The sequence below is a fragment of the Perissodus microlepis genome, chromosome 10, assembly GCF_051167445.1.
Source record: "Perissodus microlepis isolate ML-2025 ecotype Zambia chromosome 10, ASM5116744v1, whole genome shotgun sequence".
In the NCBI taxonomy this organism is placed as follows: Eukaryota; Metazoa; Chordata; class Actinopteri; order Cichliformes; family Cichlidae; genus Perissodus; species Perissodus microlepis.
The window spans coordinates 22,886,476-22,901,095 of NC_140470.1; the positions used below are offsets into that span (position 1 = coordinate 22,886,476).

A 14,620-nucleotide genomic window follows, 5' to 3' on the forward strand; every position below is an offset into this window, starting at 1 on the left:
TTTTAAATTGAGAAAATGTTTACACCTGTTTCTTTCTCTCTCTCTCAGGTCGATGTGCACGTCTGCCAGGTATGAAAAACATGAGGCTAACCACGTCCTGTTCTAGTAAGTACATGTTCTCGCTCTTAGCAGGAAATGCTGTTATTTACCTCTCCATCTTTGCTCTCACGTGACTATCAAGAGCTATGGTCTGCTGAGTTCATACACTTTTCTATGTGATTGTCTTCTACTGTGTTTCACATTTATAGAATGCTTAACATTTACACTTCATGGCTCCTCAGAAAAAGGTTTTTCAGTGTAAAGATGCTGGTGGTGGTAGGCAGTGTTTGCACATCTCAGTTTCAAGGTTTTGGTTCAACTGCTGAAAACCACTGGCCTAGAATAACAGTTCCTTTAAACAGGTGCACTGGGGCCCATTAGCACAGCACATAAACATTATATGACGAAAAGCTAAATGCTTCTCCTCCTTTTTTCTAGTTTTTTATTATCCAGATTTAAAACACCAATCGCTGACAGCCTGCCCTCTTTCATTTTTTTTAAACATTTTTTATTTCCTGTCATGGCGTTGTGTAGAAATAAATACTGCAATGGTTGATGGTTAATACAACTTGAGCATCATATACAAGGTGGATTTATGGGAAAGCTGGAGAAGTAGGAGGAGAGAAAACAAATGAGATGAACAAGAGGCTCGTGAAAGCAGAGGTAACAGGATGATTAAATGAAGACAGAGTTCACAGCGTAATGAACAGAGGTGATGAGAAGAGGAGGGAGCAGCAAAGAGTAAACAAAAAGCTTTAAGGAGTTATATTAAAATTTGAGGAGTGCATGCCGAGAAGGCAAGAAAACAAGAGGTAAATATGCTAAAGAGGAGGAAGAAGGAGGAAGGGATAGCAATGTCAAGAGGGAAGGGAGATGACAAATGAATTGAAGGCAGGAGTGAATGAGCGCAAAGCAGGAGAGGAATGTAGAGGAAGTGTGAAAGATGGAGGGAGGACAGAGACAAATGAAAGGATGAGGGCCAACCTTCACCTGTTATTAATGTATTTTCATGCTCACCGGAATCACATTAAGCACCCTGTGATTTCATTTAGCACCAAATAAATACACAAAACACTCTCTCTCTGATACACTCCATTGCCTCTCTACTACCAGAGGCTTGTTGTAAGTGCCTTAACCCAGACCATGTCCAATTAGTCTTCTGTCACACACACACACACACACACACACGCACACACACGCACACACACACACACACACACACACACACACACGCGCGCGCGCGCTAAAAAGGCTGCAGATGAAAGCAATCAAGGTCTCTGCAATGAAACCGCAATAAAAGTTACTAATGCTACCCTCACCCAACAATGCAAAAATTAATCTCCTGTCTGCTTTTTAAACATAATTATTTTTAGGATACCTGCTTTCTTGTGCCACGCTTAATGAAAATTGATTGAAAAATACCAAAAGCATCAAATGAACGACCTGCGGAGGAATGGATATGATGCAGATGAGATTAGGGCTGCACCAAATGATTCTTTTTGTCCAATTTGCCGATTGTCTCTCGAATTAAATTAACAGGGCCAGAAAATTATTAAAAATGCTCGAGGTTTCTTCAGGGGACAAAACTCAATTTACCATGAAATAAAGCAAACAATTTGAACCACTGTTGTTTTCTAAGCTTCTGTGTCACACTCTCTCCTTGTTTTTTTTTTGTACCGCATTGGCCATTCTTGCTTCCTCTGTAGTACAAAAAGATCCGCTCCAGTTACACAAAATGGATCAAATGTACCAGATCTCCCCAAGCTTGTGTTGGGGAAATAGTGAGGCTCATGAAGACGATGAGCTGCACATAGATAAAAAGAAAACACATAAAAGCAGATCCATAATAATTTTCTGGCCCTGTGCGGATTCAAGTGAAAGTTGAATCCAAGGCTGTTCAGAAAGACTAATGCAACAGTTACAGTAGGGGAAACGGTGGCATGGCCAGAATTATTGCAAACGTGTTCAATTAACTTGCAGTCTTGTTGCTTTTGAAATGGTTGCTTCAGAGACAGGGAGCAGGTCTCTGACAGCCAATCGCTGTCTTCAAAGTGGCTTTGAAGACAACAAGATGGCCCTAAAACTGCAACAAGACAGAGTTATTGTGTTATCAATATAACATTGAATGGAGTCAAGTTGGCAACTGCATGCAGTCTGTTTCTGATATTTATGAGAATGTGAGAATTGCCTTCTAACCTCATACATATGAATCAGAGCCATAATGATTTGCTGCAGGGTGGGAATTTCACTGCAAAATTGCTTGGCAACCTTGACTTTTACATATTAATATAAGTAGAATACAATCAGTTGGCAACCAGTTGCGTTGAGTGTCCTATTGCAAACACACACATTGCAGATGTGCTATTGCAGATTTTTTTTTTTTTGATACTTTCTTTTTATTGTTTTTCTTTAAACATTATGAAGGGGGGGGGGGGGGGGGGGGGGGGTAGTAACAACAAAACAGAACTTAAAAATGAAAGTAATAAAATTAAAAAAATTAATCAAAATAATTATCACTGACTGACCCACAGTAGCTACAATGTGTTGGCAGTCTGTCTGCATTTATAAATAAGCAGCATTTATTTGCAAACTTCAGCAACCTGTCTGAAACTGATTGTAGCCAGTCAAAGTCTGATCACAGATGTTTGGAGACAAGTTGCCTTCCACCAGGGGATGTGTGTAATCTGCTTAAAACTGAAAGTGATCACACATTGGTTGGTGTTGCTCATATCTAAATTTACTTGGTTCAGACAGAAGCTGACATGATACATTTGGCTAATTAATGCTGAAAACCTGACTGCATGCATTTGTACCAAGGTGCTGAGATGCAGAATTACAGTGAACACATGATCCATGCTCTTATTATGTAAACAAGTTTTGGGCCACAGAGTAGGACATTTAAAAATTATTTTATCATTGAGGTTTGTTTGTTTTTTTCAGTCTAGCCAGCCTGCAATTTTTATCTAACCATTTTTTTTGTTAAGCTGAGTTTTCTGTATAAATTACTTTTTTATAGCAGTTTATTTTTTGAATATAAACTCCAGCTTATTAATTTTCCATAGTCACCACTTGCAGATGAAAAATGTCTAATTATGTTATAAATAAATATAATCAAAGACATTTGCAGAAATTCTTGTTTTAAATGTATATCGTACATCAGACTGTCGTGTGTTTTATAATATGTTCTTATAATTCTTCACTCAGTGGGGCATCTTTTCATCTGCACTCTTCACACAGTGCTTTCTCTCTCTCTTTTTTCTACTCTCTTCTTTCATATTCACACCCAGAGGCACAGATACTGTGTTTTATCCCCTGACTCCCCTCTTCATGTATGACTGCATCCACGCTTGCTGCTGACACGAGCACCCTGTTATTGCGGAGTTAATTAGTCTTGTGTTTGGCGTTATTGGATATCATATATACAGTGTGCGTGGAACAGCATGGAAAGTCACACAGCACATATTTGAGATGAGTTTATTTTTAGGTGAAATAACTCTATATTGCAGCTTTTGTAAATGGCAGACAAGATTGTCAGACTTGCCAGTCCTGATGTTAATGGATTATCTCCATCTCACAGCAATGCCACATTATTATGATTCTATAACACTTGGCTTCCTAAGAATACATTGATGCTAATGCAAAATTCAGCGTTTAGCATTCAAAGTGCAACTGTGCTTTATATGCTCTCACTCTTGAGTTCTGTAGACAACACTCCTGCAGTTTTCAAAGCCTTGCGGGGGAAAAAGTTCCTCAAGTGTCATGACTTGTTTCAAATTTTTTATTTTTAGCCATAATTATACAAGTTGTCTTAGCTCACCCTTTCATAAAAATTAGCAAAACTGTACAAGCTTGTGCAGGACAGCTGTGGTTCTTCACTGTTTAGCCAACATGACTGATGACTTGTCATATGATGTCTACATTAGAATTATTCCCCTTTGAAATAGCTTTTATACTTTTTTGAAGAGGCAAATCTCCAAAATTAGAGATCTCAAATTAAAAGTCAATTTTTTTTTAAAGCTTCTCCTTTCTATAGGATACATATGAAGTTTATATTTTTGTCCTACTCTCTATGCTATTCGAATGCTTTCTGTGATGTCTTATAACAACCCCGGTGAAGGCCACAAGCTGAAACAGGTCATTCATATTGTACAAGTATTGCCAGAGGTTTAAAAACCTTCAGAATTTATGCTCTTCTGGCACAACTCCGTGAAGTACTTCATGTACTGAACGAGCCTCTGCCCTTAACTGAAAAAGAACCTAGAAAACCAAAGTAAAAACCAAAAACTGCCAAGCCCATTTGAAGAGTCCAGGGAAAAACCAATCCACTTACCTTCAAAACGCACCAATTTAATCAATTTGTATTCATGAAATGTAACAAAAGTTCTGAAATGATGTTGAAGGTTCACATGGTGTACACTTCAGCCTTCAATACTAAACCATTTCCACTGGGTTTGACACGTGCTCTTTCTCTCTCTTGCAGCCCAGACACCATTGCTACCTGTTGGTACATCCTGCTCTCAGGATCGGTCTTCGTCAAGGAGCACATGTACCTGGCAAGGTGCTGGTATGTATCACTCACAGAAGAGAAAAACAATATGATGGGGTGAGACAAGGTGACGATCAGTCTAGGGGAGATGAGGTGGGATTAGATATTTCACATCCGCACTCCATATGACTGCCACCAAGATGTCTGTATATATGCGCCTCCATCTTTACGCTAGAAAATGGAAATGGCAGAGCTGTGATTTATGAAAAGATGGCGCCTACTGATATGTAAAGGAATGAATCGTTTGTGTATATGTGCACACACAAAGACACATACTTGTATATCGTGCTTGTAATTCTATGTTAAACAACACAGAGCAGATTCCTTTTTCCAAGCCCCCTGCTCATGCAGTTACAGCTCTGTAGATGCTAATATGTTTTTTCTGTTTTATCTGTGGAAAAAACAATTTTACGGATGGTTGTTGTGTTGTTGTGCCCGGACACAGGGATTTCTGATTTTCCACTCGGATGTCTATCAACATTGTACAGTTCTAAATTGCTGCTCTTTGGCAGGGAGTTGCTCATGTGTGTAACACATATTATAGTAATGTACATCCATAATGGGCATTATGTGAAATCAAATGGGAAAGTGCTGAAAAATCATTTTGAGACTATTCAAGCTGACCTAAGTACAGAGCCAAATATAAGAAAGAAAGCTTGCCGGTAGTCCGTCAGTGAGAGATTAGGTTTTATATCTGGGCGGAGATTCATCAGTAACATTTGCTATTTAATAAGGCCATATCATATAAAAATGTCAAGTCCTCCTCGTCTTTAGAGCAGCCAAACTGCCAAAATAAATTGCAGTTCTTTACACAGAGCCGTTGCACCTGTTTAAACACTGGAACTGATGGTAATAGAAAAAGCTGTGACAGCAGTTGCTAGAGGCCGAGCCTTCGCTCCATGTTTACCTTTCCCTCTGCTGTTATAGTTGGACTGAAACAGAAGCAACACATGCCAGAAATGAAGAGAGGACAGCAATATCTAACCCCTCCAAAAAACCCAAAACAAAACAAAAAAAGTTCAACTTTTGGTTGACTGCTTTATCTCTTAGACTAGGCTAAACAAACTGACAATCACAGCGCTTAAATGGGATCATACATTCATATGTTTCTTGCACCTCTGGCATCAGTCTGTAGTTTTCCAAGCAATTCCCTGTAGTTTTAATGATTATTTACAATGTGAGAACATTTCAGAGTTGGATGAAAACTGTAAGGATTCCACTCAAAAGCCCATCTTCCATCCTCTGACCATTTCTGCCGTCACCAAAAAAATAAAAAATAAAAAATGGATGTGACAAGTAGGGCTGGGTGATATGGCCTAGAATCCATATCACGGTATAATTTGAAGCACGTGCGGTAACGATATATATCGCGATATATTATTTTCTTCTTTATAACGTATTTTACACACTATAAGGCGCATTTAAAATCCTTTAAGTTTCTCAAACATCGACAGTGTGCCTTATGTATGAATTTTGACCTTATGTAGTACACGGCGCATAGAAATCTGTCAAAAAATGTTTTAGTACGACTTTGGTAAGCTATGAAGGCGCATCGCTTGATGGATTGCCGGAGCATTACGGCTGCCGTAGTCAGGAGCCTCACGCAGTGTTGCCAACTCCTCAGTAAGGAAAATCACTATTGGCTGACCGAAAAGTCGCTAGAAGTCGCTAAATGATGTCATCGCCTAATTTGCATAATAGGTCATGCTAATGTAATTGTAACCTACATTGTTGGAGAGAGAAATAACATTGAAGAACATGGAAGAGAAAGTGAGTTAAAAATGTCCATTGAGATCGAATGCCTACTCAAGGTATTTCTGCATTGGCTTCAACCCAAAACGCTAGGTCCATGTTTTATACTGGGTATTACGCCACCGTGCTGATGAAATAAAAAATAAGTTAACAGCTATGGCAGAGAACCTTAATATGCACGTGAGCCAAAGTCAGACACAAAAAAGTGATTAAAAATTAATGGTAAATGGCCTGTATTTGTATAGCGCTTTTCTAGTCCCTAAGGACCCCAAAGCGCTTTACATATCCAGTCATCCACCCATTCACACACACATTCACACACTGGTGATGGCAAGCTACATTATAGCCACAGCCACCCTGGGGCGCACTGACAGAGGCGAGGCTGCCAGACACTGGCGCCACCGGGCCCTCTGACTACCACCAGTAGGCAACGGGTGAAGTGTCTTGCCCAAGGACACAATGACAGAGACTGTCCAAGCCGGGGCTCGAACCGTCAACCTTCCGATTACAAGGCGAACTCCGAACTCTTGAGCCACGATCGCCTATTAGGAAATGAAATTACTAAACCACACAGCTGGTCTCAGAAAAGTCCTGTTAACAAATATTAAAATGCTTACAGATCATTTTTCCGTCAAGTAAATGTTGCAGCCTTTGCATGGCATAAGTTTAAAAAAAAAAAAAAAAGCTATCACTAGCTCCAGCAACTTTTGTTGGCTGACTGTTACTCTTGATCAGAGTGTTGGCATAGTAAGCAGAACTGAAACCTCAATTCAACAGTTAGTGCAGTTTCTAGTTCTTTTAATTGTAACACAAAGCGCCAAGTGACCAACTGTGACAGAGAGAATTGTTGGACTAGTATCAATAACGTGTGTGTGTGTGTGTGTGTGTGTGTTTGTTTGTTTGTTTGTTTGTTTGTGTGTGTGTGTCGTGTCATTCCATTGTGGCCCAGTTGATAACACATTGAAGGGTAGGATGGGGGGTAGGTTGGTTGACTGGAAAGGACTGGAGGGTGTGTCTGTGTGTTGGAGTACGAGCAGCAGCAGCAGGGGGCTTGGAAGGGGTCACTGAGAGAGCTAATAGGGTGTGTGTGTGTGTGTGTGTGTGTAAGAGTGAGAGAGAGTGTGTGTGTGTGTGTGTGTGTGTAGGAGAGCAAAGAATGCGGAACCCCTGGCAGAGCAGTGGCTGGCCATGTGTTCCTGAGCAGCCTGCCTGCCTGGAGCCCAAAAGCACATCCAGGCAGGAAATGAGCAGGCTACACGTGCGCACACACGCACACGCACACACACACACACACACACACACACACACACACACACACACACACACACACACACACACACTGACAAATAGAAACCTCACTGGAGCCAGCGGACAGACAGACAGAAGTGAACAGAGAGAGAACACTTCTCCTTTAGTTTAACTAAAAGCCTCTTCTGCTTTCTTTCTGAGGAAACTTCTCACTAGTTCACACTCTGGAGTACAAAACAAACACACTTGGATGTAATCCTGGATTATCTAAATAATGAACTTTTCTCCCCTCCTCATTGCGGATAATATGTTGGATAATATTTCACATACAAGGAATCCAAAGGAGTGGACCCCCTGTGTTCCCGATCCTGGTTAGTAATGTTAAAGCTTTTCGTTATACACTTGCTGTAAGGCGACGGGGATTTCGGGGTAATTCTGGAGTTTTTTTTTTTCTTTTTCAAAACTCCCTCACTATTTCTTTACGCATTCTTCAGCCCAGCACGCTTCATTTCCTGCCTGCCTGCCATAGTTTAACCAGCTGGACAACCAGGCTCTCCCTAGGGCACTGTGGCTTAGCACTGCTCTAAAAAACACGCTACTGAGTCCTGTGTGTTTTCATACATATCTACAATGGCTTTTTTAAAGACGGGCAGTCCTCTATTCTCACATTGCCAACACCTTTAAACAAGTATGTTGACTAAAATAGAATATGTAGTGCTTTTTTGTTTTTTTGTTTTTTTTATACCTTTGACCAACACAAAGGAAAAAAGCAGAAAATTCAGTTTGTTACTAAACTCATCATATATAAAACTAAAGATACGGAGAAAAGATTGTCCCCATTCAAAAGTGAAACATCCAAGTAAAATATTCAAAATTATTGGTGAGATTATTACAAAATTTCCTATTTTTCTTGTACTTCTTCTCCTTGAGTTCAAACAAAACTGCTCACTTCTCTATGTTTTCTGGAACATTGCTGTCCTAGGAGGAAGTGAAGAGTACAACAACATCACACGCAGCAGAGGGATGAATGAATGTTAGTTTTGTCGTTCCCTAAGATGTGGAGGAAAAAAAAAGTCAATCGCTGCATTGGAGTTGAGCAGTAGCTGTTAATGGTGCTTATTTAATTGTAATTTTTTAAATCTGATATGGATACATTTGAGGTCACCCTTTTAACTGATTGCTGATTTCCACATGAATGTGTTGTGATGTTTCTAAATGACCCACTGGATCATTACTTGGAGTACTTGGAGTCTGTCTTTTTGTGTGCTGGTGGTCTCGCTACTGGCCAGCTCCTCAGTCTTCTTTTATTATGAGTCAGAGCTGTCAGTGTTGGCCAACCAAGCACTAAAAATGAGAAGAAAAACGGTCGGGGAGACTGAGAAGTAGATTTCTAAGTATGGTGAACTGTGTCTTTACTGCTTGTCATTATTACCATGGAAACTTTGGTGCCAAATGGGCACGGACCTCTGTTGGGGTTTAATTAACGCATTTCTTTCAGACTTTATCAAATTGCGCACTCGGAGGTTGTTCAGAATAACATAGCTTGTCCGTTTGGAAGTTTGTGGAAACTTTTCTGGATTCATTTTCACACCTGGCAAAGTTGTATGTGAGACTGCAAAAGTATGAATCAGTCGAATTGGATAATCAGCGGGCCTCTGCCAGCTATGGGTCTGTTTAATCTCAGAGCCCAATGACTGAATAGCACAGGTAGCTCACAGTGAGCGAATGTGCGTCATGTCCTGCCCCTCCTACCCTCCGTATATGCCGTACCCAGGCACCAACTTTCGTCTAAGCAAGAACATTTCCACTAGTGCGAATACACGTAACATGGAAAGACTTGTTGCTTTTGTCCTGCACTCATTTTTTGAATACCTGCATACTTTGGAGGGAGCAGATCATTTTTGAGCATTCTTCGGAGGCAATAACACCGCGTGAAAAAATGCAGCAGGTCAAACCGGGCACGTCCTACATTGTCATCAAACACAGATTTGAATCTTGTCAGAATTCTCTGCATTACACAACAACTTGAGCTTGATTTATCATTCTGTGTTGAATAGACTACGTGACTGGCCGACGCCGTCGCCAGCATGGAGGAAATGATGGCACACAACATGCCAATCAGTCATTGCAGACTGCGCAAGTGCAGCATGTAGTTAATCGTCTCATCATCTCAAACCGCAACTTTAACGTAGGCTCAAAAGGTAGAGCGCATCGTTTACTAATCGGGAGGTCACTGGTTCAATCCCGTGCTCCTCGAGTCTGTGTCAGTGTCCTTTGACAAGATACTGAACCAACCTTCTCCTGATGCATCCATGAACATGTGAGTGTGTGCATGGTAGGTTAGAGCGCTGTAAATATACTTGAAGTGTTCAGTAAAACTAAAAGAGAGCTATTTGCTATTTAGTTAATATTGTTTTTGCACTATTGAGAATGTTGTCGGTTTTTCCACGCTTCAGACAATAGACACCTCAAGAGGTGTGTGTGTGTGTGGTCAGTTCCTATACCAGCTGTCATGGTTTATTGCCCAGGGCACTGCAGCTGTCACTGAACCTGTTCTCAGCTCTGCCGACAACTTGTTTTTGCTGGAAAAGGAGGGGAGAGAAATCATCACCTGCTGAAATCCAGCAAAGGCACAGCCTCAGTACTTCGAAGGGACGAGATTTCCCTTCCAAAAAGATGAAAGAGATGATGGGGATTAAAGTTGATTTATTGTAGAAGTACTCCTCACTTACTAATGTGAGAGGAATTTATTGTTTAAAGCTTTTGTGAAAAACCAGTGCCTCGCAGACATAATACATTTCCAGCCTTTAAAATACCATACAGGTTGGTTATACTAATGGTGATTTCTTTAACAAAGTGCATAAGCATTTGGTGTCTGTGGATAAATGGATGAATGGACGGATGGAGCATTGAAGCCTGTCGTGATAAATTGAGGCAGATAAGGGTTTGTGCTGTGTGTAGTATTATCTTTAGAACAGCATACATCATACATTAATACAGCATACATTATTGATGCTTCTGCTCCGTAATTGCAGGAATGCATCTGAAAGCTAATTTCCTGTCATGACATCATCAGTCAATGTCAGTCTGATATATTTTATGGAGATCTGAATGAGATCCATCTGTTCACACCTCTACAATCAATAATCTACACCACAATTCCATTTTTGTTAATATAGAGATTATTATTGTTACAAGAAATTTACATAAATTTCATAAAAATGAAATAAATGCATAAAAATGTCGTTTTTAATGCATCTAAAAGGTTATATTTGGGAATTTGGAATCATCTTGCACTTCCTCTACTTGGACAGTGCTGTACACGTTTTCTTATAATCGCTGCATTACTTAAGCTATAATAGCCAAGAAATGTTTACTTGTTAAAAACTAGTTCTAGGTGTTTAGTTTAGACCTCAGTCTAAATTTGCTTTGGTTGCTAGCAGGTTGCCGTGATCTCCCATAGTTTGCATTTAAGATGCCAACTTGTTTGCAAACACTCACCAACTGCTTGCTGAGGAGAACAATGAAAAGTGAGACTTAAAGCAGACTCAAACTATTCGCTTTCAAAGTAAAAGTTGCACCCTTTGAAATGTATTGGTTGCAGCGGTAAGACAGTTTTTATTTTGGAGGCGAATCTTCTCCATTTCTCCTTTGGTTTGCACTTGTTCAGGTTTCACCACAGTTCAGCGTCTTCAATGCAAACCATCAGCTTCTATTCATACAGACATAAGAGTAACTACCCAAGAATTAGAGTGCAGCGAGACCTAAACTACCGCAGCCCCACACACACTAGAATTGTGTGGATAAATGTTTGGCGCAGCAGTGTTCGTCAGCATGTTTTGGGGGTTTTAAGTTCACAAAACTTGAAACCCACTATTACCTTGTAAGACTGAAGGCTAATGTTTGGCCATAGTGTGGTTTTAGAAGGCTGTCTAATTTCCTGTGTGAGGCACAGATTCACACCAAATAACAACAGAGCGTTATTACATTTCAGTTCAGTCAGGGCAGCAGCATCATTTGGTGGGTACAAATATGTGCGCCCACACATAACCTTGGTAACTCACGTACAGTTGACTCAAGTTTGTTTGGCTCTTGTGCTCTTTGTGGAAATGCAGTAAGGTCAAAACCGAAGAAAAAATATTGAGCAAGCGAACACAAACACATAAAGCACATACAGGCTAATGCTGTGGATGTGAAGGGCTGAAATCTTTTCTCCTTTAGCATCAAACTGCATCTCTCCTGTATTTCTCTGGCACAACCTGTCTCTCTGCCCTGCGCGCACCCGCCCACACACAGTGAGGAGACAGGCTTGGCAGGCTTTGTGTAGCGCTGACAGGGACCAGGCGTCTCGCCTCAGTGGAGTGCGGAGAGATCCTGTCAGAGTCAGACTGACCTCCAGGCTAAGGGCTCTGAACAAACTCCCTGCCCAGCTGACTGCATTCCTCATTGGGAACAATTGAGTTTATACTCTTCTGGGAGCCACTCTATGGATAGACTGTGATTTTGATCATTTGTGTTTGTTTGCTTATTCCCTTGTGCGTGTTGGTTTTTATTTTTATAATAAAATCAGATCAGAACATCTAAAGAAACAATACAGGCTTGCAGATGTGAAAAAAAGAACAGTCTGTGGTGTGAAACAATTTGGGGAATGTAAACTGGACCCAGTGGTCAGGCCCATGTGTTGCGTGGCATTAATGGACGAGGGCAAACCCTCTGCAGCTGTAGAAATGCTTTCTGCAGCAGATTTGTGCCTCTTACCTGTGGGGAGGCACGAAACGGCTCAAAATCACGAGAGATGAACAAGAAAGTTTTCTATTATTAATTAATCCAAATCCAGTAAACAAAGATGCAATGTGCACCTTTTCAAGGCATGCTTTGAACTTTAAAGCCCTTCTCCAACTGTCAGCACTATATAAATGGTATTAAAATGAGAAAATCAATAGAACTGATAATGGGTTTTACTGTCCCCAGACTCACCTGAACAGAGCACTTTATGAAAACAAGAAGTGCCTCATATTTTTTTAGGCTTAGTGAATAATTTAGTTTTCTATAGAAAACCTAATGTAATGCTTTTGTGCTTTAATTGTGCTACCAAAAGAAAAAAGTGGCCTGAGTGTATGCGACAGGTACGTGCCAAATAAATCCACACACCACTATTTTGGCCTTTTTCAGCTGCTAAGAGAGAGGTTTCCATGGAAGTGGCGGCTTCCTTCATCTTTTGTGGCTGTAGGTTTATTTCCTCCCTCGGTGTTAGGCATTAAAGGTTTGGCTTCCACTAATATATCCTGGAAAAATCTGTCTATTAGAAGAAAAGCGTGATTTAAAAAAAAGTTTCTATCATTAGAACGCATTACAAAGACAGACTTTTATGTGAGGCCTAAATTCAGAGTGTTGTTTGTGTCAGTAAGAAGCTGTTATTTAAGATGTGACTAGATGAAAGTTTTCTTTTTTTCTTTCTTTTTTTTGACTTAGAGGAAGCAAAGACCGGCAGTAAAAAGAGTGAAGGAAATGATGAAAGGGAATACAGAATGAGATGAGGAGAGAAGGGAGGAAAACGGCAAAAGCAAAAAAATAATATAGAAAAGAGAGACAGAAAAGATGGATTTGGCTTTGGAAAGGAAGCAAATGAATAAAAACAGGAAGAAGAACATGAAGTTACAGGGAATTATTTACAAGTGGTATAATATGGATGCAGGAAAAAAGAAAACACGGAGTCATTGGAAGGGTGAAGATGATCAGAAGGGAAAGGGGGTGGAGGTGAAGCACTAAGAGAGATGTATTAAGGAAACAAGAAGGATATGAGCGAGGAAAGCAAAAAGCTGCAAACCAGATGGGCGCCACTATGTGACAGTGTGAGAATGAAATCGGAGAGGAGTTAAAGTTTGTTCTCTCCCAGCTCAGCACGCTTCCATGATTAAAACCAACCTCTTCCCCCCTGGTCCTCAAACAATGCTGAGGCACCACTTTTAGCATGGAGACGCGTTTTCAGTGCAGTTCTCAGGATTAAGCTCACACACTACTCACACACTTACAGAGCATATGTGCCAACAGGAAGCTTTCAGCATCCATGTGATCATAATGATGAATCCATTTAATCATCAATTCAGTCTAGACGTCAGCATGAAGATGCATCAGCTGCACGCAGAATGTAAATGGCGGCTGACATGTTACAATGTTATAACATCAAAATCAAGTAGAGTTTATTTGTAACAAAGGTTTCATTGTACCAAACACATCCTTAGTCATCTCCATGGAGAAGAAAAGGCCAAACTCACCCACGTGGTCTCGCCACAGCATCAGCTGCTCCACTCCTGCTTGTCAGTGGACAAAATGACCCAGCTGACTACAGAGAGACTCACGCTGTGCAAAAGCTGTTTACTTGTAACGGTGTGGTTGGCCTGATCCAGATTGATCTTCTGCATTTAGCTCTTTTTTTTTCTAATTGACAGAGAAGCACAAAAGTTCTGCGTTCATTATAAGAGATGTAAGCAGTCTGTATGCTTTTTCATTAACATACACTGTGTTTACACTTGTCCTGTGTGGTCAGATCACTCAGTACAAGTGTAAACAACCACCAAGATCCGAAGTAATTTGATCTGTGTAACCACTCTGCACTGTGGCCTGGGACAAATTTGGCCAGATATAACAGAAAAAATACCATCAATGCAGGATGTGCTGGTACTTTTCTAAGAAGTGTAAACAGAGTCTTATTTATTTCTTTTTAGTCTCTCTGTACCTTTAAATGTATAACACAAATGCTTATTTAGCGACTTTCTCTTTTCTCTCAGCGGTTGAACTTTTGCCACAAACCACTGACACAACTGAACTGCTAAAACCCATCTCACAGAGTAGTGAGACTAGCTTATACATTTTCCTTCTAACTGCAGTTGAAAGACCTAGTGGCACGCCAGATTGGGAAGCTGTTACTTCCTCAAGTCAAGGACTTTGAGTATCTCAGGGTCTTATTAAAGAGTTGGGGGAGAACGGAGTAGGAGATTGACAGACAGACGGGTTGGTGCTGCATCTGTTGTGACG

At 40.5% G+C, this 14,620-nt stretch overlaps 1 protein-coding gene across 2 annotated transcripts in view; it reads left to right on the plus strand.

The window, feature by feature from the left end:
• Positions 1–14,620, plus strand: part of rapgef6 (Rap guanine nucleotide exchange factor (GEF) 6) — a 132,494-nt gene that overhangs the window by 33,176 nt on the left and 84,698 nt on the right. For both annotated transcript variants that reach the window (XM_084940725.1, XM_084940726.1), the window contains exons 3-4: positions 49–105; positions 4,520–4,603. In XM_084940725.1, the coding sequence (XP_084796851.1) occupies positions 49–105; positions 4,520–4,603 (141 nt within the window). The remainder of the gene's footprint in view (positions 1–48; positions 106–4,519; positions 4,604–14,620) is intronic.